Below are 25,804 nucleotides of genomic sequence, written 5' to 3' on the forward strand. Positions count from 1 at the left end.
TTTTCTTTTTTCTCCTATGTCCCCCCCTCCCTTGTGGAGGGGGTCCAGTCCGATGACCATGGATGAAGTACTGGCTGTCCAGAGTCGAGACCCAGGATGGACCGCTCGTCAGGACCCAGGATGGACCGCTCGCCTGTGTATCGGTTGGGGACATCTCTACGCTGCTGATCCGCCTCCGCTTGGGATGGTTTCCTGTGGCCGGGACTCTTGCTGCTGTCTTGGATCCGCTTTGAACTGAACTCTCGCGGCTGTGTTGGAGCCACTATGGATTGAACTTTCACAGTATCATGTTAGACTCGCTCGACATCCATTGCTTTCGGTCCCCTAGAGGGGGGGGTTGCCCACATCTGAGGTCCTCTCCAAGGTTTCTCATAGTCAGCATTGTCACTGGCGTCCCACTGGATGTGAATTCTCCCTGCCCACTGGGTGTGAGTTTTCCTTGCCCTTTTGTGGGTTCTTCCGAGGATGTTGTAGTCGTAATGGTTTGTACAGTCCTTTGAGACATTTGTGATTTAGGGCTATATAAATAAACATTGATTGATTGATTGACATTTCGGGAGAACATCCTAACCATAACATAACACAAACACAACAGAACAAATACCCAGAATCCCATGCATCCCTAACTCTTCCGGGCTACATTATACACCCCGCTAACACCAACCCCACCCCTCCGTTCGTCGGTTGAGGTGGGCGGGGTGTATAATGTAGCCCGGAAGAGTTAGGGACGCATGGGATTCTGGGTATTTGTTCTGTTGTGTTTATGTTGTGTTACAGTGCGGATTTTTTCCCAAAATGTGTTTGTCATTCTTGTTTGGTGTGGGTTCACAGTGTGGAGCATATTAGTAAGAGTGTTAAAGTTGTTTATATCACAACCCTCAGTGTGACCATAATGTATGGCTGTTGACCAAGTATGCCATGCAGTCACTGACGTGTATTATCAAGGCCACGTACTCCATGTTACTGGTCGGCAATAATAATAGCACGGTGTAAAAGTGGTCGCGATGAAATGGGTGAGAGGTCGTCACGCAGATAACATGATGTAAAAGCGGGCGCGACGACATGTTTTACATGACGTTAAAGGCGTTGCTATCACGGCACGCCCTCTGCAATATTGTCAGGGTGAAAATCTGAGAAAATTTACCCTGGGAGAGGAACTGAAATCCGGAATCCTCCTGGAAAAATCGGGGGAGTCTGCGAGTATGCAGCCAAACCACATCAGAGTGATCAAAGAGCCGCGGGTTCCCGACCCCTGAACTAGACCATGACTCACAATACTGCCTGCATCTTCACTAGGAGCAGTGTTTTTCAACCACTAAATACAGTCTGGTGTGCCGTGGAAGACAGTGTTAATTTTGACAGCAAAATTTGATTTAGTTTTAGTCATAGTCTTTTGACTAAAATGTAATTTAGTTTTAGTCATAATTTAGTTATTTAAATTGTTTTAGTTGACGAAATATCATAAGGTTATAGTCGACGAAAACTACAGTAGATTTAGTCGACTAAAGGGTTATATGTAAACTTTCCCTTCAATTTCTGAAAGTCAAATCAAAACAGCGGAAAAATCACGGATACAAGTCGTATTTTGATGAAAATCATGTCTCAAATTTAGCATTTCACGAGTCAGCCGTGTAATAAACGGGATAACGTCGAGTGAGTTGTATGTTGTGGAAAATGCTTACCTGTGTGTGGATTTCGGGATGATTCGACTAAATGTCGCTTCAAGTTTGTTGTGTTTTTCCCCGTAATCCTCGCGCTGCATTTCTTACACTGCGTCTTGTTATCTTTGACGTCAAATATAAAATTTCCCCATATGTCCTCTCTCCTCTTCCTCCCCGGCGTTGACATGTTGTCTTCTGCAGCGCATTCCCGGCCGGGTCAGTATCAAACGCAAACTACGTTTACGTAACTTCCTTACCACCTCGCTCTGATTGGTTCTCTTCCCAACTCCTCCCGCCTCTTCCTAACGAAATGAGTTCCGATTGGATCTTGTCTCTGGCAGACATTTTCGTCTCGTTTTTATTGGTTGAAGAATATGTCAATAAAACCTCGTCATCGTCTTAGTCCACGTAAATTATTTTTTATTTAGTCATTGTCTCGTTTTAGTCAGAAAAAAAAGGTTGTTGACGATAACTATGACGAACATTTTTCGTCAACAAAATTAACACTGGTGGGAGATTATCCAATTTCACCTATTTGGGGTAACATATATTTTTTGCAAACCAGTAATTATAGTCATTATCATTATTGACAAAGTGGTGACCCTGACCCCGTCCGTCTGAAACTGCTTTTAAAACCAATCATGGCACCCAATTAGCCTGTTGACCTGTGGGAGGCCCCCACATAAGTGTTTGATGAGAAATCCTCAACTTTCTCACTCTTTTTTGCCACTTGTGCCAGATGTTGCAGGCGTCAAATTCCAAATGAGCTAATATTTGCAGAAAATAAAGTATTCCAGTTCAAACATGAAGTATCTTACGTTTGCAGTTTGTTCAATTGAATATTAATTGAAAAGGATTTGCAAATCATTGTATTCTCATTTTATTTACCATTTACACAACGTGACAACGTCACTGCTTTTGGGATTTGTGTAAAGTATATATACCAACTAGCTGCCTTATGTTACCATAGTGGTTTAACAGAACATAAAATGTATTAAAACGTCAATATTTTTTACAATTACTAACCATATTGAAAATTGTTCATTGTCCCGAGGCACAAGTTCAGGCTGTCTGGTACACACAGAAAGTGTGTGCACATCAGAGTTAAGACTTACAAAACCTCTCAATTTACGATTGGATTCCAGTTCGATTCATAATTGATTATGGGAGGGGTCACCAACCTTTTTGAAACCAAGAGCTACTTCTTGGGTACTGATTAATAGGAAGGGCTACCAGTTTGATACACACCTAAATAAATTGCCAGAAATAGCCAATTTGGTCAATATACCTTTAATAAATATATCAATATATATATTAAAAAAAATGTCTGTCATTCCGTCGTACATTTTTTTCCCCTTTTACTTAAGGTTTTTTGTTGAGAATAAATGATGAAAAAAAATACTTAATTGAACGGTTTAAAAGAGGAGAAAACTCGAAAAAAATTAAAATTAAATTTTGAAACATAGTTTATCTTCAATTTCGACTCTTTAAAATTCAAAATTAAACCGAAAAAAAAGAAAAAAAAAAGCTAATTCGAATTTTTTGAAAAAATCAAAAAAAAGAATTTATGGAACATCATTAGTAATTTTTCCTGATTAAGATTAATTTTACAATTTTGATGACATGTTTTAAATGGGTTAAAATCCAATCTGCACTTTGTTAGAATATATAACAAATTGGACCAAGCTATATTTCTAACACAGAAAAATCATTATTTCTTTTAGATTTTCCAGAACAAAAATTTTAAAAGAAATTCAAAAGACTTTGAAATACGATTAAAATTTGATTCTACAGATTTTATAGATTTGCCAGAATATTTTTTTTGAATTTTAATCATAATAAGTTTGAAGAAATATTTCACAAATATTCTTCGTCCAAAAAACGGAAGCTAAAATGAAGAATTAAATTAAAATGTATCTATTATTCTTTACAATAAAAAAAATAATTTACTTGAACATTGATTTAAATTGTCAGGAAAGAAGAGGAAGGAATTTAAAAGGTAAAAAGGTATATGTGTTTAAAAATCCTAAAATCATTTTTAAGGTTGTATTTTTTTCTCTAAAATTGTCTCTCTGAAAGTTATAAGAAGCAAAGTAAAACAATAAATGAATTTATTCAAACAAATGAAGACCAAGTTTCTAAAATATTTTCTTGGATTCTCAAATTCTATTTGAATTTTGTCTCTCTTAGAATTTAAAATGTTGAGCAAAGCGAGACCAGCTTGCTAGTAAATAAATACAATTTAAAAAATAGAGGCAGCTCACTGGTAAGTGCTGCTATTTGAGCTATTTTTAGAACAGGCCAGTGGGGGACTCATCTGGTCCTTACGGGCGACCTGGTGCTCGCGGACATGACACAAACCTCCAAATTGTTATAAAGCACACTGTTTATATTAAACATGCTTTGCTGATTGTAAATAATTCAATGTATATACTCTGATGAGTAACTTGTGTGATTACTGTATTATGCTGATAGTATATATTTGTACCATGAATTGATTAACGTGGACCCCCAACTTAAACAAGTCGAAAAACTTATTGGGGTGTTACCATTTAGTGGTCAATTGTACGGAATATGTACTGGACTGTGCAATCTACTAATAAAAGTCTCAATCTATCACTGATTTGAGTATTTGGCGAGCGCCGTTTTGTCCTACTAATTTTGGGTGTCCTTGAACTCACCGTAGTTTGTTTACATGTATTACTTTCTCCGACTTTCTAGGACGTGTTTTATGCCACTTCTCTTTCTGTCTCGTTTTGTCCACCAGACCTTGGACGTTAAGCATGAATGCACAAAGGTGAGTTTTGTTGATGTTATTGACTTGTGTGGCGTGCTAATCGGACATATTTGGTCACTGCATGACTGCAAGCTAATCGATGCTAACATGCTATTTAGGCTAGCTATATGTACATATCGCATCATTATGCCTCATTTGTAGCTATATTTGAGCTTACTTAGTTTCCTTTAATTCCTCTTAATTCAATGTACAGTGTATATCTCATGACACACTATCTGTATGTAATATTGCTTTTATTTTTTTGCTGCTCCAGACAGATTTTTATTTTTTTTGTATTTTTGTTCCAATAAGGCTCATTCAACATTTCGGGTTGCCGACCCCTGCTCTAGGCGTAAGATTGCAACAGAGTATTTTAAAAGGGGCAATATTATGCAAAACCAACTTTACTTACCTATTGATACCTGCTGTTTACTATTTAAATTCGAGTTAATTTCAAATTGTGAAACTTTTGATAACTTCATTGGTAGAATCATGTAAAAAGACGTGCATCACCCACCTGGCCCTCTCTTTGCACTCCTTATATATTTCTGAGATGACGCGATCCTTCTCGTCCATGTAGTTGGTGTGGACCTCTTCCAGTTTTCTGTAGCGTTCCAAAAAAGTGACACTCTTGTCAAACTTTCAAATGTCACACACAAAACAAAAAAAAAAAAATCATAGAGGTGGTCAGAATATTGACAATATCACAATATTTTACCGCTTCTATGTGAGCTACCTCTCTTTCTTTATAAGACATATTTTCTGCTGGATCTACTCTCTATTTTATGCTGCCTTTTTTTTTTTCTAGAGCTGTTACATATACTGTAATATTCCATCCATCCATTTACTACCGCTTATTCCTTTTGGGGTCGCGGGGGGCGCTGGTGCCTATCGTAGCTTCAATCTGGCGGAAGGCGGCGTACACCCTGGACAAGTCGCAAATTGTACATGGTAATTGTGATTTGTTGTATATATTATATCAAGTATAAGAATATATCAGTATATGTTATATACTGTATATTTAATATGTAAATATTACATATACAGTATGTTAGTGATGTCCGATAATGGCTTTTTTGCCGATATCCGATATTCCGATAATGTCCAACTCTTAATTACCTATACCGATATCAATCGATACCGATATATTCAGTGGTGGAATGAACACATTATTATGCCTAATTTTGTCGTGATGCCCCGCTGGATGTCCTCTCTGAGCTGCCACCTTACCGTGGTAGAGGAGTTTGCGTGTCCCAATGATCCTAGGAGCTATGTTGTCCGGGGGCTTTAAGCCCCCTGGTAGGGTCTCCCAAGGCAAACTGGTCCTAGGTGAGGGACCAGACAAAGAGCAGCTCGAAAACCTCTATGAAAAGTAAAAACAAAGGACCCAGATTTCCCTCGCCCGGACGCGGGTCACCGGGGCCCCCCTCTGGAGCCAGGCCCGGAGGTGGGGCTCGATGGCGAGCGCCTGGTGGCCGGGCCTGTACCCATGGGGCCCGGCCGGGGACAGCCCGAAGAGGCAACGTGGGTCCCCCCTCCAATGGGCTCACCACCCATAGCAGGGGCCATAGAGGTCGGGTGCAATGTGAACTGGGCGGCAGCCGAAGGCAGGGCACTTGGCGGTCCGATCTTCGGCTACAGAAGCTCGCTCTTGGGACGTGGAACGTCACCTCACTGGGGGAAAGGAGCCTGAGCTAGTGCGCGAAGTAGAGAAATTCCGGCTGGATGTAGTCGGACTCACTTCGACGCACAGCAAGGGCTCTGGAACTACTTCTCTTGGAAGGGGCTGGACTCTCTTTCACTCTGGCGTTGCCGGCAGTGAGAGGCGACGGGCTGGGGTGGCAATTCTCGTTTCCCCCCAGTTCAAAGCCTGCACGTTGGAGTTCAACCCAGTGGACGAATGGGTAGCCTCCCTCCGCCTTCGGGTGGGGGGACGGGTCCTGACTGTTGTTTGCGCTTACGCACCAAACAAAAGTTCAGAGTACCCACCCTTTTTGGGTACACTCGAGGGAGTACTGGAGAGTGCTACCTCGGGTGATTCCCTTGTTCTGCTGGGGGACTTCAACACTCATGTTGGTAACGACAGTGAAACCTGGAGAGGCGTGATTGGGAAGAATGGCCGCCCGGATCTGAACCCGAGTGGTGTTTTGTTATTGGACTTCTGTGCTCGTCATAGTTTGTCCATAACAAACACCCTGTTCAAACATAAGGGTGTCCCTTGGCACCAGGACACCCTAGGCCGCAGTTCCATGATCGACTTTGTAGTTGTGTCATCGGATTTGCGGCCTCATGTTTTGGACACTCGGGTAAAGAGAGGGGCGGAGCTTTCAACCGATCACCACCTGATGGTGAGTTGGCTGCGATGGTGGGGGAGGATGCCGGACAAACCTGGCAGGCCCAAACGCATTGTGAGGGTTTGCTGGGAAAGTCTGGCAGAGTCTCCTGTCAGAGAAAGATTCAATTCCCACCTCCGGAGGAACTTTGAACATGTCACGAGGGAGGTGCTGGACATTGAGTCCGAGTGGACCATATTCCGCACCTCTATTGTCGAGGCGGCTGATCGGAGCTGTGGCCGCAAGGTAGTTGGTGCTTGTCGTGGCGGTAATCCTAGAACCCGGTGGTGGACACCAACGGTGAGGGATGCCGTCAAGCTGAAGAAGGAGTCCTATCGGGTTCTTTTGGCTCGTAGGACTCCAGAGGCAGTGGACAGGTACCGACAGGCCAAGCGGTGTGCAGCTTCAGCGGTCGCAGAGGCAAAAACTCGGACATGGGAAGAGTTTGGGGAAGCCATGGAAAATGACTTCCGGATGGCTTCGAAGCGATTCTGGACCAGCATCCGCCGCCTCAGGAAGGGGAAGCAGTGCACTGTCAACACCGTGTATGGTGCGGATGGTGTTCTGCTGACCTCAACTGCGGATGTTGTGGATAGGTGGAAGAAATACTTCGAAGACCTCCTCAATCCCACCAACACGTCTTCCGATGAGGAAGCAGTGCCTGGGGAATCTGTGGTGGACTCTCCTATTTCTGGGGCTGAGGTTGCTGAGGTAGTTAAAAAGCTCCTCGGTGGCAAGGCCCCAGGGGTGGATGAGATCCGCCCGGAGTTCCTTAAGGCTCTGGATGCTGTGGGGCTGTCTTGGTTGACAAGACTCTGCAGCATCGCGTGGACATCGGGGGCGGTACCTCTGGATTGGCAGACCGGGGTGGTGGTCCCTCTCTTTAAGAAGGGGGACCGGAGGGTGTGTTCCAACTATCGAGGGGTTCACACTCCTCAGCCTTCCCGGTAAGGTTTATTCAGGTGTACTGGAGAGGAGGCTACGCCGGATAGTCGAACCTCGGATTCAGGAGGAACAGTGTGGTTTTCGTCCTGGTCGTGGAACTGTGGACCAGCTCTATACACTCGGCAAAGTTCTTGAGGGTGCATGGGACTTTGCCCAACCAGTCTACATGTGCTTTGTGGACTTGGAGAAGGCATTCGACCGTGTCCCTCGGGAAGTCCTGTGGGGAGTGCTCAGAGAGTATGGGGTATCGGACTGTCTTATTGTGGCAGTCCGATCCCTGTACGATCAGTGTCAGAGCTTGGTCCGCATTGCTGGCAGTAAGTCGGACACGTTTCCTCTGAGGGTTGGACTCCGCCAAGGCTGCCCTTTGTCACCGATTCTGTTCATAACTTTTATGGACAGAATTTCTAGGCGAGGTCAAGGCATTGAGGGGTTCCGGTTTGGTGGCCGCGGGATTAGGTCTCTGCTTTTTGCAGACGATGTGGTCCTGTTGGCTTCATCTGGCCGGGATCTTCAGCTCTCACTGGATCGGTTCGCAGCAGAGTGTGAAGCGGCCGGAATGAGAATCAGCACCTCCAAATCCGAGTCCATGGTTCTCTCCCGGAAAAGGGTGGAGTGCCATCTCCGGGTTGGGGAGGAGACCCCGCCCCAAGTGGAGGAGTTCAAGTACCTAGGAGTCTTGTTCACGAGTGAGGGAAGAGTAGATGGTGAGATCCTTGCCCTTTTGTGGGTTCTTCCGAGGATGTTGTAGTCGTAATGATTTGTGCAGTCCTTTGAGACATTTGTGATTTGGGGCTATATAAATAAACATTGATTGATTGATTGATTGATCGACAGGCGGATCGGTGCGGCGTCTTCAGTAATGTGGACGTTGTACCGATCCGTTGTGGTGAAGAAGGAGCTGAGCCGGAAGGCAAAGCTCTCAATTTACCGGTCGATCTACGTTCCCATCCTCACCTATGGTCATGAGCTTTGGGTCATGACCGAAAGGATAAGATCACGGGTACAAGCGGCCGAAATGAGTTTCCTCCGTCGTGTGGCGGGTCTCTCCCTTAGAGATAGGGTGAGAAGCTCTGTCATCCGGGAGGAACTCAAAGTAAAGCCGCTGCTCCTCCACATCGAGAGGAGCCAGATGAGGTGGTTCAGGCATCTGGTCAGGATGCCACCCGAACGCCTCCCGAGGGAGGTGTTTAGGGCACGTCCGACCGGTAGGAGGCCACGGGGAAGACCCAGGACACGTTGGGAAGACTATGTCTCCCGGCTGGCCTGGGAACGCCTCGGGATACCCCGGGAAGAGCTAGACGAGGTGGCTGGGGAGAGGGAAGTCTGGGCTTCCCTGCTTAGGCTGCTGCCCCCGCGACCCGACCTCGGATAAGCGGAAGAAGATGGATGGATGGATGGATGGATGGGTGGCCCTGCTGGATGCATTAAACAATGTAACAAGGTTTTCCAAAATAAATCCACTCAAGTTATGGAAAAAAAATGCCAACATGGCACTGCCATATTTATTATTAAAGTCACAAAAGTGCATTTTTTTTTAAACATGCCTCAAAACAGCAGCTTGGAATTTGGGACATGCTCTCCCTGAGACAGCATGAGGAGGTTGAGGTGGGCGGGGTTGTGGTTTGTGTGTGGGGAGGGGAGGGGCTTAGCGGGGGATGTATTTTGTAGCATCCCGGAAGAGTTAGTGCTGCAAGGGGCTGTGGGTATTTGTTGTGTTGTATTTATGTTGTGTTACAGTGGGGATGTTCTCCCGAAATGTGTTTGTCATTCTTGTTTGGTGTAGGTTCACAGTGTGGCGCATATTTCTAACAGTGTTAAAGTTGTTTATACGGCCACCCTCAGTGTGACCTGTATGGATGTTGACCAAGTATGCCTTGCATTCACTTGTGTGTGTGAAAAGCCGTAGATATTAAGTGTTTGGGCCGGCACGCGAAGGCAGTGTCTTTAAGGTTTATTAGCGCTCTGTACCTCTGCCTACGTCAGTGTACCCCTCCGTACAGCAGCGTTTTAAAAGCTCATACATTTTACTTTTTGAAACCGATACAGATAATTTCCGATATTACATTTGCTTTTTTCCGATATTACATTAGCATTTATCGGCCGATATTATCGGACATCTCTAGCAATTACCCATCAGATCCAGCAAATAAAAAACATGACTGTGCGGAAAACAAGAGTGCAAACTAAAATCACTAAAATCGGATGCAAGCAAAAAAAAAGCCAACCATGCAATGGAACAAATCCCAGTATGTTATCTGAAAAATATTTAGGCATAATAATGTGTTCATTCCACCACTGTATATATCGGTTGATATCAGTATCGGTAATTAAGAGTTGGACAATATCGGGATATCAGCAAATAAGCCTTTATCGGACATCGTGTGTGCCCCACTTGGCACACACGCAAGCACTCTGTGGCAGCCAAAAAGAGACTTAATATTAGTCCTTTAATATTTGATGAAATGTATCCCTATTGGAATTAAATTAGTTCAATGCTACACACTAGGGCTGCGAATCTTTGGGTGTCCCATGATTTGAATCAATATCGATTGTTGGGGTCGCCATTCGCCATCAATTTTTTTCGATTCAACGCGATTCTCGATTCAAAAACTATATTTTTCTGATTCAAAATGATTCTGTATCCATTCAATACATAGGATTTCAGCAGGATCTACTCCAGTCTGCTGACATGCAAGCAGAGTAGTAGATTTTTGTAGAAAAGCTTTTATAATTGTAAAGGACAATGTTTTATCAACTGATTGCAATAATGTAAATTTGTTTTAACTATTAAACGAACCAAAAATATGTGAAAACATTGGACACAGTGTGTTGTCAAGCTTATGAGATGTGATGCAAGTGTAAGCCACTGTGACACTATTGTTCTTTTTTTTTATTTTTTATAAATGTCTAATGATAATGTCAATGAGGGATTTTTAATCACTGCTATGCTGAAATTATAACTAATATTGATACGGTTGTTGATCATATTCATTTTTGTTTCACTAGTTTTGGTTTGTTCTGTGTTGTGTTTGTGTCTCCTCTCAATTGCTCTGTTTATTGCAGTTCTGAGTGTTGCTGGGTCAGGTTTGGTTTTGGAATTGGATTGCATTGTTATGGTATTGCTGTGTAGTGGTTTGTTGGATTGGTAAAAAAAAAAAAAAAAAGAGAATCGATTCTGAATCGCACAACGTGAGAATCGCGATTTGTATTCGAATCGACTTTTTCCCACACCCCTACTACACACCTATACAAAGTTTGTGTAAACTAATTAAAAGCTATCCACACTTTATTTGTTATAGGTATTATTTCCTCTGGTGTGATGAACGCAGGATATTCCAGAAAGTTAAAAGCCTCCAACGAATGAAAAAATAGTTAACCAACAAGAATGGTGTCCAAAGTCTAGCCTGCAGCTCATTTTCCGTTGCTCCAACCCACCAAAAACCGGACACGTGATACCAACCAAACTCAGGAAGTGAGACAGCTGAGAGTTTCACCTGAAGAAGATGAAGTGCAGTCCGATGCTGAGCGTCATGGTGAGCAGGCAGTAGCCCATCAGGCGGAAGTTCCTCTTGCGCTGGCGCTCCCTCTCCTCCGCGGACAACTCCCTGGCGTGGAACTGGTGCACCTGTTGCCAGTACCGCATGTTGGCCTGCGCCTCTGCACTGCTGCTGTGGAGGAAGGAATATGGCTGAGGGTGAGCAGGCCCATAAGAATAGTCATCGGATGGTCTTGGTGGACAAAAACTTGGTTGAGAAAACCATTTAGGTCATGGATGGGATGTGGGGGTGGAGGTTGATCTGGTTCCGAGTTTCAGCCAGGACACAGTTTTTTTGGTTTTGTCCTTTTAAACTTCTCAGGCAAATCATATAGTTGATGTAGATGATCTATATCCACTGTACACATTTACTTTACAACAGGAAAGTGTGGGATACTTCTCTTGTTGTCTTATTTGTATTTGACTTTATTAAATGTATTTATATCAGGGGTTTTTAACCTGGGTTCGATCGAACCGTAGGGGTTCGGTGAGTCGGCCTCAGGGGTTCGGCAGATGTCAAAACACACCCGATTCATCGTGTCAATAAAGACTTCTACCTATCGGCGTATTACGGATACGGCAACAGCAGAAGTCTCACTGATTTGCAGGTGTATAATTTGTTGTGAGTTTATGCACTGTGTCGGTTTTGTTCTTTAAACAAGGTGATGTTCATACACGGTTCATTTTGGGACCAGTAAAAAAACATGGTAACACTTTAGTATTGGGGACATATTCAACATGAATTAGTTCCTTATTAACATGCAAATTAGTAACATATTGGCTCTTAACTTGTCATTATTAAGTACTTATTAATTCCTTATTCGGCATGGCCTCATTATAACCCTAACCCTCTAATTCTAACCCTAACCCTAACCCTAACCAAATAACTCCAAATTAAGTCTTTGTTACTTAGAATATGTTCCCCTAGTGTCCAACAACCTCTAAATTAAGTCTTTGTTACTTAAAATATGTTCTCCATACTAAAGTGTTACCAAAAACACATAACTTTGTCTTGAATTTGAAAAAAACATTTTATTTTTCCACTAAGAAGGGTTCGGTGAATGTGCATATGAAACTAACGGGGTTTGGTACCTCCAACAAGGTTACAAACCACTGATTTATATAATCGTTTGGTGCAGAAGGGGATAGAAAGAGAAAAATTATTAAGTACTTATTAATGCCTTATTTGGCATGGCCTCATTATAACCCTAACCCTCTAACCCTAACCAAATAACTCCAAATTAAGTCTTTGTTACTTAGAATATGTTCCCCTAGTGTCCAACAACCTCTAAATTAAGTATTTTTTACTTAGAATATGTTCTCCATACTAAAGTGTTACCAAAAACACATAACTTTGTCTTGAATTTGAAAAAAAAAAAACTTTTTTTTTTTTCACTAAGAAGGGTTCGGAGAATGTGCATATTAAACTAACGGGGTTTGGTACCTCCAACAAGGTTAAGAACCACTGATTTATATAATCATTTGGTGTAGAAGGGGATAGAAAGAAGAAAAAAAGGAAGACAGAGGGGGAAATTGTGGGGACAAGACAGAGGGACAAAAACAACAACAATAGAGCAACATCAGCAAATAGGATGGCAAATAAGCTATTAGTGAAATAAATAATAATACAGAAATGACAATGAGTATTATTACATTACAAATGGATCAATATAAATACCAATAGAAATAGCAATAATTGATAATGAACAATACCAATAATTGACCTGTATTATCAACAATAGTTGTTCAAATGCAACAATACATATATGTCACAATAACTGGAGATACGAAAGAATGCAGAAAATGGAGGGGAAGAAAGAAAAGCCAGCAATACTAACCTTGTATATTTTTTTGCTTTGTTGACCGAAGAACAATAAACTTGTACTTATAGTAAAATAGGTTAAGCTTTGTCAGTGTGCCATGTGTTACCCAGTTTACCCTAGGGCAACATCGTTAATTTCATGTTTGATTCAACGTGATTGTGTGTATGAGTGTATGTATGTATATGTACTTGTATATATACAGTATGTGTGTATGTATGTATATGTACTTGTATATATACACAGTATGTGTATATGTATGTTTGTGCAGTGAATGTTTATGTACAGTATGTATATATGTATGTTTGTACAGTGAATGTACAATATATGTACATGTATGTGTATATGTATGTATGTTTGTATATGTACAATATGTATGTTTGTACAGTGAATGTATATGTACATGTATGTATGTATATGTACTTGTATATGTACAGTATGTATACATGTATGTTTGTACAGTGAATGTATATGTATGTTTGTACAGTAATGTATATGTACATGTATGTATGTATATGTACTTATATATGTACAGTATGTATACATGTATGTTTGTGCAGTGAATGTATATGTACAGTATGTGTATATGTATGTTTGTACAGTGAATGCATATGTACATGTATGTGTATATGTATGTTTGTACAGTGAATGTATACGTACAGTATGTGTAAATGTATGTTTGTACAGTGAATGTGCGTGTGGATGTACGAACTTTGAGTATGTAGGTACTGTATTTGTGTATGTATGTGTTACCGAAGGTACCTATGTATGTATGTATGTATGTATGTATGAATAAGGGTGTGTATGTGACTATATATGACATATATATTGTACATGTAAATACACATAATGTGTATTTGCATGTTCAATATATTTGACTCTCAATGTGTGTGGGAGCCAGAGTATGGCCCCAGCCACCCAGAGAGCCACACCCCAGATCCCGGCACTGCCCAGACACAGTTTTTGAGTGGCATTGAGGATTATTTTTTGTGGGAAAGGAGCAAAATACAACATAGAGCGAAGGAATAGTGGCATGGAAGACTTAAAATAGGAACAAAAAGCATTTTTGTCCCCATTATGCCACAATGCATCAAAACTAAAAGAGATGTGAATCAGCCACTGATCTGTATCAAACGGTTTTCGTAAAAAGTACCGGATTTTCACCGTCGACAGTGTCTTCTCCCCGTCATCTTTGTTGTAGTGGTGTAGCGTGCAAGGACGGGAGTGGAAGAAGTGTCAAAAGATGGCGCTAACTGTTTTGATGACATTCACACTTTACTTCAATCAATAACGGAGCAGCATCTCCTCATTCATTGGAAATGTGTCCCATGAAAAATCGTCCGACCGGAACTCTCTAATAACTAAAGTTCCTTGGTTGAATAATGTAAACTCACTACACCGGTATGTTTTAGTGCTTTCATGGTGAGTTTACTGACAGATATAAGTAAGAACTTTACACTACTTTATATTAGAAATGGCAACAGAGGAGGATGAATGTCCCATAACAAGAAAATAGAGAAAAGTGTCTTCATGGACTACAAAGGCGGACATGTACAAATTATCAGGACTTACGCAGATCCTTAATACAGATCAGCAGGTACCAGAAGGAAATAAAAGGGTTTTTTTGCATAATATTGTGAAACACTCTTACCTTATACACACAGCATAATAATACTCCTATGTTGAAGCACAGTACAATCCATCAAGAGGTGTGGCTTCATAGCTTAGCAAAGTCCTACTAAAACATTTTTGATAGATTTTTGAGCACCGTGTGTCATCTTCTATGTTTTCAACAGATCGTATAACATGTTGGTGTTGTTTACTTGAGTATATCTCTTATGTGTGACTGCCATCATATTGCAGTCTACACGTATCTCTTATGTGTGACTGCCATCATATTGCAGTCTACACGTATCTCTTATGTGTGACTGCCATCATATTGCAGTCGACACGTGTTTCTTAAGTGTGACTGCCATCATATTGCAGTCTATACGTATCTCTTATGTGTGACTGCCATCTTTTTGCAGTCTACACGTATCTCTTATGTTTGACTGCCGTCATATTGCAGTCTACACGTATCTCTTACAGTATGTGTGACTGCTATCATATTGCCGTCTACATGTATCTCTTATGTGTGACTGCCATTGTATTGCAGTCTACACATATCTCTTATGTGTGACTGCCATCATTTTGCAGTCTACACGTATCTCTTATGTGTGACTGCCGTCATATTGCAGTCTACACATATCTCTTATGTGTGACTGCCATTATACTGCAGTCTACACTTACTCTTATGTGCGACTGCCGTCATACTGCAGTCTACAGGTATCTCTTATGTGTGACTGCCATCTACTGATCACACTTATCATTACAAAGTAAGCAGATTAGGAACAGGAAATGAACAAGTTAATAAGAGTGGAGATAGAGGGGATAATATAATGTTGTCACAGTCAGTACACCACATGTAAGAGGAGGGCGGATTGATCTAGAATTTAGTCAAGTAAATACCAGAGGCAGTATCGATACTAGAGTGATTAGGTAAATATTTGTATTCATATATTTTTGTGTTGGTTAACTCGAGGCATAATTCCCTGAACACAGGAGGACTTTGAGGGGAAAAACTAAGGAGTTTTTTTTAGTTATTGCAGACTATTGACTTTGTTCTGATCAAACAATTGTATGTCATGCACGACGACGAGGAATATTGTGTTGATATTGTTCAACTGACAATAATACTCATCATAAACTATTGGAAACCTTTGCGGTTAATACATCAGAATCAGAATCAGAATCAGAATCAGCTTTATTGTCATGACGCAGGGTAATGAGATTGAGGGTGATCGGTATCAGCTGATCTCACTCATGGGTGATCAGAATCGGCAGAGTAAAATCCTGATCGGAACGTGCCTAACCAATACATCATGTTCATGAAACCGTGTAAAAGTTGTACTCTTGTATGATTCAGTTGTTTTTGTGTATAATCCCTCGCACTGTCGGCATAATGGAGGTCACTCTTTGGCAGCAACTGGCGGTACAGTTGTATTTATTTATTTACAGTAGTGTTATTTCAGGCCTCTCTAGTTAGCTGCCTGAATAGGTATCAGTAGGAACCAAGACAGAAAGCAAACAGGAAAAGAGCAAAAGTTGGCGGTGTGAGCTTTTTGCGAGGAAAAGTAATTGTCTGTTCCAAATATTATTATATCTAGCGGTGGTGCAGGGTGTAAAAGCCATCCTCTCCAGAAGTGCACACCTTCAGAGCTTCTAATTTTTCTTACAGGTGGCAAACTAAGAGGTTTAGAGCCTCAGGAGAGTTGTACTCTTGTCAGGTTTCATATGAACAGAAAATTAGGAAATGAGGAATTGTGCCGTTTTACTGATAAATGTGACAACATAATTAAGATAAAAAACGCTCCAAAGAGGCAAGATAACATTTACTGTGCCTCCTTTTCTCCTGCTCCTCTCATTAACACCCCTCCAGCTCACTGTATACACACGTCTGCCACTTAGGGTTGCACAACTGCGGGAATATTCAAAGTTGGAAACTTTCCATGGGAATTAACGGGAACTTAATTGGAATAAACATTGAATGGTGAGGGTTAAACTGTGGAATTCTCCTTACAATGAGATCAAAGATTGTAGAAATATATTCCAATTAAAAAATATATATAAAGACAGAAAAATAAGATCATATGGACAGCCGTAAGTGTTTACATTTTGCTTTTTATTTATTATGTTACTGATTTTTTTGTCTGTTTTTTGTATTTCTTTTGTATCATCCTATGATGTGTATATTATTTTTTGTTCGGTTTATACTTCATAAAGTTTTTGCACTGCTTTTTTTGGTATGCTTTTTGTTTGTTTTCATTATATTTGGATGTATTTGTTTGGTTTGTATGCTTGTGAATCTGGGCTAACCATTAACTACTTATCACAGGGGTCAGGAACTTTTTTGGCTGAGAGAGCTAAGAGTCCAAATATTTGAAAATGTATTTACGTAAGAGCCATATAATATTTTTTTAACACTGAACACAACTAAATGCGTGCATTTTTAAGTAAGACCAACATTTCTAGAGTATAATAGGTCTCTTATTCTTTGTAATAACACTGTTATTCTGAAGCTAACTGTGGAGGGGGCGTGGCCTGCGGGCCTGCAGCAAAGTGGGGTGTTGCCAGGATCGGCCTCGAAATCAGCGACAGGTGCATATATGGCCCGCCTGGGCCTTGTTATCTAATCACCTGTCGCTCTGTTATAAGCAGCAGCCAGGAGGAGAGACAGGGTTGGCATTGGAGCAAGAGCGCGAGTGAGAACGAAAGAGGAAAAGACAATTGCTGGAAAGAAACTGAGAGAATTATTGAAAAATAAAACAATATTGTAACCCTGAAACAGGCTCTCATGTCGGTGCTTGGTGGTCTGAAAAACCCCCAGGAGGGCAAGCCCTACACTAACCAAAAATAAATAAATAACTTCATACCATTAACGCAACTTCTTGAACTGGTGCGGTTGAAAACGGATGGATGGATTAAAAATGCATGAGAATGTTTTATATTTTGAACTTTTTTTTTAACACTGTGATTACATGTGGAATTATTCATTACTTGTCGTGCTACGCAATGTCGGCTCAGATTTATCCCAGAGTCAGATGCAGTCATCAAAAGAGCCTCATCTGGCTCCAGAGCCATAGGTTCCCTACCCCTGACTTATCATGTCGACAGAGCGCCTTAAAAAAGGTAATGGAATTTTACATTTTTCTATGAAGGATAAAACACTGATATTGACAACACCCCCTTTCCATGCACATATTTTACAATCAAGTGAAGCGCAACAAAAATGCAACAAACAGTGAAATATGAACGCGAAGGGTAGAAAATAAACCCACCTACAATCTGATATAGCAGTAAGCTTTAGAACATTGTTGTGAAAATCTCCTTCCGCGTCTGTGGAAACGCTTCCCGCACACACTGCTTGGTGCCTCGTCTGAGCTGCTGTGACTTACATTACCATAGTAACTAATTAAATGACTATATTAACTAATTAGATTACCATCCATCCATTTACTTCCGCTTATCCAATGTGGGGTCGCAGGGGCAGCAGCCTAAGCAGAGAAGCCCAGACTTCCCTCTCCCCAGCCACTTGGTCCAGCTCCTCCCGGAGGATCCTGAAGCGTTCCCAGGCCAGCCGGGAGACATAGTCTTCCCAAAGTGTCCTGGGTCTCTCCCATGGCCTCCTACCGGTTGGATGTGCCCAAGGGGTGGTTGTAACTAATTAGAGGACCATAGTAACTGGTATGTCATCCAAAAAGCGCAGATTTCAAGCATTGAAATACTTTGTATAGTTCAAGACTTACGCTCATCAGAAAACATCATAATGGCAGCTACACTTTCCATCTTAACGATCTAAAAAAAGTATTTGGGAATGTCCGGCGGGCCAGATTCAAAAGCTTAAGGTGTGGCCTTCGGGCCAAAATTTTGCCCAGGTGTGCTGTCATGTAATCAGTGCAAACGTATCATCACCTGCTTCTGTGGCTGGATGCGGCTCGGAAGGCGTGGCCTCCCCCGCCGATTTTGAAGTCGTACTCCTTCCTGCTGGGCTCCTTGCTCAGCACGTGGTAGGCCTCGTTCAGCTGCACAAACTGGCTGTGCAGCGCCGGGTTGGACGGGTCGCGGTCCGGGTGTACCTGCGGTCGCACGCCACGCGCAAGTCAGTACACACAAATCGGCGGTGAAAAAGACACACACCGATGCCGCATTGACAAATGTGCTGGGATGTTTTCTAAAAACATTTAAATAAGGGTGATTACCTTTTTAGATTTGTCAAAAAAAGCATGTTTTATTTCATCCGACGTGGCATCAGATTTGACTCCAAGCAGGTCGTAGTAGTTTGCAGCTTTCCTGACAAGAAACAAAGGGCAAAGTCGATGAAACATGAAACCACAGACAACTGGCAGTGTTGTTGATCCTGGTTCATGGGTGTCAAACTCAGGCCCGTGGGCCAAATTTGGCCCGCCGTGTAATTTCATTTGGCCTTTGAGGTAATATCAAATTATCATTAGAGCTGGCCCGCCGGTATTGTATAGCGGCGGTGCCGCTGTAACACCGCATTCACCGCTAATACTCATACTTGCCAACCCTCCCGAAAATCTCCCTGGGCAACCACTCTCCCGAATTTTTCCCGATTTCCACCCGGACACTGCCTTTAATGTTCTCTACAACCTGTCAATTTGTCCGCTTTCCCTCCATACTAACAGCGTGCCGGCCAAGTCACATGATATATGCGGCTTGTACACACACATTAGTGAATGCAAGGGTTACTTGGTCAACAGACATACAGGTCACATTGAGGGTGGCCGTATAAACAACTTTAACATTGTTACAAATATGTGCCACACTGAACCCACACCAAACAAGAATGACAAACACATTTTGGGAGAACATCCACACCGTAACACAACATAAACACAACAGAACAAATACCCAGAACCCCTTGCAGAACTAACTCTTCCGGGACGCTACAATATACACCCCGCCCCCCCAACTCCGCCCATTTCATAGTTAATTTATTTTCAGATTTATTAGCCTGTGGAAAAAGTTATTGTTGACATTTACCTCAGAAGGCTGCAAATAGAAAAGAGGCATAACATTTTTTAATACAATTTTATGTAATATACCGTTGATGTTTTTTCAAAGTTGTTGTATAAGCGTTTCTTGTTCCATATTCAGTGTTAAAGCAAAACAGTGTAGCAAACTGAGCGATAATTAACGTTTAATCACGCACTTTTTCTTGCTACTTCAAGGCTTGAAGGTTTGATCCGTTCATTATTGTTATTTTATTTTCAAATTTATTATTAGCCTGTGGAAAAAGTTTATTTTGATATTTACCTCAGAAGGCTGCAAATAGAAAAGAGGCATTACATTTTTTATTAAATATATTTGATATGCCATTGATATTTTTATTATTATTATTATTATTTGAAACTCAATTTTGCATGTCACTATAAAGTTATTTAAACCTTGCTTGTTCAATATTCAATGCAAAACTTGTTTGGGTCCCTATTAAAAGTTTAATTTGTTCAACCTTGGCCCACGGCATTATTCAGTTTAAAATGTTGGCCCTATCTGTATTTGAGTTTGACACCCCTGTCCTAGTTGCTTGTGTATTGTTCTAAAAGGGGACATCTTTTCCACAAGAAAACCAGTTAAACATACACTTGTTAAACCACAACATTAGATATTACATTCCAACAAGAGCTGGAGCAGAAATGTTGTCTTTAAAACTATGTTCTGTTTTAGTTGACACTATTAGTTGGGTTAGATCAGAGGTGTCAAACTCAGATCTGGCCCGCGACATCATTTTATCCGTCCCGCAAAGACCTGGAAATAAATAAAAGGTGTGGGTTGCTGAGCCCCTCCTGGACATAATCTGGACTGGACCTCGTTTTTCAGAACTCATTAAATGATTTAAGTTAATTGACAACCTGGTGTGGTGAAGATAAGGTGCTTTTTTTAAAATAAATAACAAAAATGAAATGAGATAAATAAATAAAAAAACATTTTCTTGAATAAAAAACAAAGTAAAACAACATAAAAACAGTTACATAGAAACTAGTAATGAATGAAAATGAGTAAAATTAGCTGTTAAAGGTTAGTACTAATAGTGGACCAGCAGCACAAACAATCATGTACTGTATCCCTTGCAGACTGAATAAATATATATTGTTATATTGTTAATATTAATAACTGTATCCCTTGCAGACTGTATCGTTCTATATTTTTATATTGTTAATAATAACAACTGCATCCCTTGCAGACTGTAACGATATATATTGTTACATTGTTAATATTAACTGTATCCCTTGCAGAATGTAATGATATATATTGTTAATTTTAATAACTGTATCCTTTGCAGACTGTATTGTTACACATTGTTATATTGTTAATATTAATAACTGCATACCTTGCAGACTGTATTGATACATATTGTTATATTGTTAATATTAAGAACTGTATCCAAAGCAGACTGCATTGTTTTATATTGTACAAACCAGAATACTAACAACAGAAAGAAACAACCGTTATGTGTGAATGATAATTGTACGTGTATCTTGTGTTTTTTATGTTATTTTGATAGATAAATAAATAAAAAAGACCTGGAAATATGTATCAATAAAGTACTTCATATTTTCTCAATACATGTAATTTATTTTTTTCATTAAGACAGAAAAAATATATGTACCGCTTGAAATTGAATACCTTTTAAACTTTACCAGTTTGCATTAATACAACAAATATCACAGTTTGTTATCATACTTTCCAAAAATGTTTTTGTCTAAACAAAAATACCTAACTTTACAGTAAAGTACCCATCAAATTAATAAAATTGACAATACATTTTACGGTGTTCTTTACAGCTTATTACTGTAAATTGAATAAGAAACTATTACTGTTTTTTGCGTTGAGATTCTGTTGACTGAGCTGCCAGTTTTTGACTGTAAAATCTTGCTTTTAACGGTGTATTACTGTATAGCAAAACTATACATTTGCTTTTACGGAAGAAAAACTGGCAGCTCAGTTGCCAGAATAAAAAAAAAAGGAACTTGTACTGTTTATCGATGAAAAATATAATTTTGTAAAAACCCAGGTCAATTTAATAGTAAAATTCTGGCAACTAAGATGCCAGCTTTTTTTGTAAAAAAAATAAAAATAAATAAAAAATTGGTAGAAGGGATGTTCGATAATATCGGCCGGTTGATACTATTGGCCAATAAATGCTTTAAAATATAATATCGGAAATTATCGGTATCAGTTTCAAAAAGTAAAAATGAAAACTTTTTAAAACGCCGCTGTGTATACAGATGTAGGCAGAAGTACGGAGCACCAATAAACCTTAAAGACACTGCATTTGCGTGCCGACTTACTCACATAATACCTACGGCTTTTCACACACAAGTGAATGCAACGCATACTTGGTCAACAGCCATACAGGTCACACTGAGGGTGGCGGTATAAACAACTTTAACATTGTTATAAATATGCGCCACACTATGAAACCACACCAAACAAGAATGATAAACACATTTCGGGAGAACATCCGCACCGTAACACAACACAACAAATACCCAAAACCCCTAGGAGCACTAACTCTTCCAGGACGCTACAATACACACACCGTGCTACCCCCACCCCCACTCGCCCCTCCAACCCCGCCGACCTCATGCTCTCGCAGGGAGAGCATGTCTTAAATTCCAAGCTGCTGTTTTGAGGCATGTTAAAAAAAAGAATCCACTTTGTGACTTCAATAACAAAATATGGCAGTGCCATGTTGGCATTTTTTTCCATAACTTGAGTTGATTTATTTGGGAAAACCTTGTTACATTATTTAATGCATCCAGCGGGGCATCACAACAAAATCAGGCATAAAAATGTGTTCATTCCACCACTGAATATATCGGTATCGGTTGATATCGGAATCGGTAATTAAGAGTTGGACAATATCGGAATATTGGATATCGGCAAAAAAAACATTATCGGACATCTCTAATTGGTACTGTTTTTCCATTTACCGTAAAATGTAAAAAATACAAAACCCCACTATATTTTACAGTAATATTTTGTACATGTAAAGTTTTTACTGTAAAATCGACAGTCTATTTAAAAATATGTATGTATGTATATATGGATGTATATATTCATATATATATATAATTAATAATGAAATCCAGGGGCAAATTCATACAATAATGGCTGTTACAAAAAAAATGTTGTCTTTAAAACTACTTTGCGTTTTGACACTGTTAGTTGGGTTAGATCAGCGGTGTCAAAGTCATCGCGACATCATTTTATCTGCCCGCAATAGTAAAGTATCCTTTTTAAAAAAAATAACCTTCAAAATGTATTAATTTGTTTTTTATCAGTTCCATTAACCCCTCACCTACCATTTAGAGCTGTGTTGCTGACTAAGTAACAAACTAACTGAGTGGCGGAGGTAATAATAGAATTGTGTGTTGGCATGCATCGTGGCGTTCCTGTGAGTATTTCAAGACTCTAACCTTGTTTTTGTGCCCGTTTAAAGGCTTACTGAAAGCCACTACTAGCGACCACGCAGTCTGATAGTTTATATATCAATGATGAAATATTAACATTGCAACACATGCCAATACGGCCTTTTTAGTTTACTAAATTGCAATTTTAAATTTCCCGCGAAGTGTCTTGTTGAAAACGTCGCGGTATGACGACGCGCGCCTTTGACATCTCGGGTTGTAGTGGACATTATTTTCCAGCCCGATCCAAGCTATAAGTAGCCTTTTTTAATCACATAATTACACAGTATTCTGGACATCTGTGTTGCTGAATCTTTTGCAATTTGTTCAATTAATAATAATTCAATTACCGTATTTCCTTGAATAGCCGCTGGGGCGCTAATGAATTTAAAACCTCTTCTCACCCCTGCGCTTATTCAAAGTATGCGGTAAAAGTAAGCAGGCGCTAATAATTTTAAAACCTCTTCTCACCCCTGCGCTTACCAATGGCATGCAGAAAAAAATTGTGTGGGATAAAAAAAATTCTAATAAAAAATTATTCTGCGTCCGCGGCCCGGTGGATGGGGAACACTGCTCTACCACATATCATTGTGCCCACTTTTACACCATGCTATCTGCGTGCCGGCCAGACACATGAATTTCGCTGCTTCTGGTAAGAGATTGCACTGCATACTTGCTCAACAGCCATACCTTTTACACTGATGGTTGTGATATAAACAACTTTAACACTCTTAATAATATGCGCCACACTCTGTGGACCCACACCAAGCACATTTCTGGAGAGCATTGGCTCTGTGGCACATTAGAAACACAGCATAGGGATTACCCATAATGCCGTGCATCCGTGACTCTTGGATATATTATACACGCGCCCCTAACCCCGCCCACCTCAACCAACGCACGGAGAAGAGGGGGGCGGGGGGGTTGGGGCCAGCGAGTGTGTGGTGTAGCCAGGAGTCGTGGATGCATTGCATTCTGGGTAAGTGTTATGTTGCGTTTATAATGTGTTACAGAGCCAATGTTCTCCAGAAATGAGTTTGGTGTGGGTTCACAGAGTGTGGCGCATATTAGTAAGAGTGTTAAAAGTTGTTTATATCACAACTATTAGTGTGATCTGTATGGCTGTGGAACAAGACCCCTGGTTTACACGCAGTAAATGCAAATAAAACCTCCTCTGCCATTTTGAAGATGACGGCAGGGGAAGCGTCACTCATGACGTCACGAATTTGACCGGGCGGTAAAAGTAAGCATGCGCTTATTGATTTGGGGAGTCAGTTTTGCCCGGCAGTAATTCAAGGCAGGCGCATATTACATGCCCGGCGGCTATTCAAGGAAATACGGTAATAATAATTAATAATGGAGAAGGGACGGCGTGGCGCAGTGGAACAGTGGCAGTGCGCAACCCGAGGGTCCCTGGTTCAATCTCCACCTAGGACCAACTTCATCACGTCTGTTGTGTCCTGAGCAAGACACTTCACCCTTGCTCCTGATGGGTGCTGGTTAGCAGCTTGCATGGCAGCTCCCTCCATCAGTGTGTGAATGGGTAAATGTGGAAGTAGTGTCAAAGCGCTTTGAGTACCTCGAAGGTAGAAAAGCACCATACAAGTACAACCCATTTTTCATTTATTATTTATTTAAGTCTAAGTAGAAAGATGGAGGTGGGACGCTTTTAGCCTTTAGCCACACAAACACACAGTGTTTCCTTGTTTAAAATTCCAGGAGGTGAAGCTATACTATGGATCAGAGCGGTCAAGCGAACATGGATCCAGACTACATGTCAACCGGCAGTTTTTGGTGAAAAAATTGTGGTTGTAAGTCGGCTCTTACCGGAGATCAGCGGAGCTTCCGTCCTGCTGCAGATGCCGTGACTTCCCTCAGAGACTCTGGCGTCAACACACCCGTGGCCCCACCCTTGCGATTTTAAAATACTATTTAACTCACTAAAACACTACCAGCACAATAGGCAGATAATGGATTTCCCAGAATTATCCTAGTAAATGTGTCTAAAAACATCTGAATCGGTCCCACTGCAATCGCCTTTTTTTTTTTATTATTTTTTTTAACTTTTTTTAGTTTTTTCTAGTCCTTCACTCTAAATTTCCTCATCCACGAATATTTCAACCTCGCTCAAATTAATGGGCAAATTGTCGCTTTCTCGGTCCGAATAGCTCTAGCTGCTGCTGGCTATGATTGTAAACAATGTGAGGATGTGAGGAGCCCTACAACCCGTGACGTCACGCGCACATCGTCTACTACTTCCGGTAAAGGCTTTTTTATTAGCGACCAAAAGTTGCAAACTTTATCGTCAATGTTCTCTACTAAATCCTTTCAGCAAAAATATGGCAATATCGCAAAATGATTAAGTATGACACATAGAATGGACCTGCTATCCCCGTTTAAATAAGAAAATATCATTTCAGTAGGCCCTTATGACAGAGCGTCGGGACGTCAGGTCTGTTGTCCATCTTTTTGTCTTTTGCGCCAGTCTTGGCTTAACCCGGTGGTTTGAAACATGTTGCCCAAACAGGTGGAGTGGGAGTATATGTACAAACATTACCTCTGTGAGAAGAGACGCAGTCCACTCTTGCAGCACCACAGGCAAGTCTGACAGAGACGGAGCTGCGCCTCCAACTGCATGGCGACCAGATACCTGCAGCTCTTTCTTTTTAGGAAAGAAACCATGTGTTGACTGCAGTT

The 25,804-nt window shown here is 40.9% G+C and overlaps 1 protein-coding gene across 5 annotated transcripts in view; it reads right to left on the reverse strand.

Moving 5' to 3' along the window:
* Positions 1 to 25,804, reverse strand: part of dnajc4 (DnaJ (Hsp40) homolog, subfamily C, member 4) — a 42,529-nt gene that overhangs the window by 1,520 nt on the left and 15,205 nt on the right. For 4 of the 5 annotated variants that reach the window (XM_061900217.1, XM_061900214.1, XM_061900216.1 and 1 more), the window contains exons 3-7: positions 25,665 to 25,769; positions 18,872 to 18,962; positions 18,585 to 18,748; positions 11,213 to 11,386; positions 4,955 to 5,041 (exon numbers count right to left, since the gene is read on the reverse strand). In XM_061900217.1, the coding sequence (XP_061756201.1) occupies positions 4,955 to 5,041; positions 11,213 to 11,386; positions 18,585 to 18,748; positions 18,872 to 18,962; positions 25,665 to 25,744 (596 nt within the window). In that variant the 5' untranslated portion in view covers positions 25,745 to 25,769. The remainder of the gene's footprint in view (positions 1 to 4,954; positions 5,042 to 11,212; positions 11,387 to 18,584; positions 18,749 to 18,871; positions 18,963 to 25,664; positions 25,770 to 25,804) is intronic. The other variant, XM_061900215.1, reaches the window with a different exon arrangement.

This window comes from Nerophis ophidion, linkage group LG05 (genome assembly GCF_033978795.1).
Source record: "Nerophis ophidion isolate RoL-2023_Sa linkage group LG05, RoL_Noph_v1.0, whole genome shotgun sequence".
Lineage (NCBI taxonomy): Eukaryota > Metazoa > Chordata > Actinopteri > Syngnathiformes > Syngnathidae > Nerophis > Nerophis ophidion.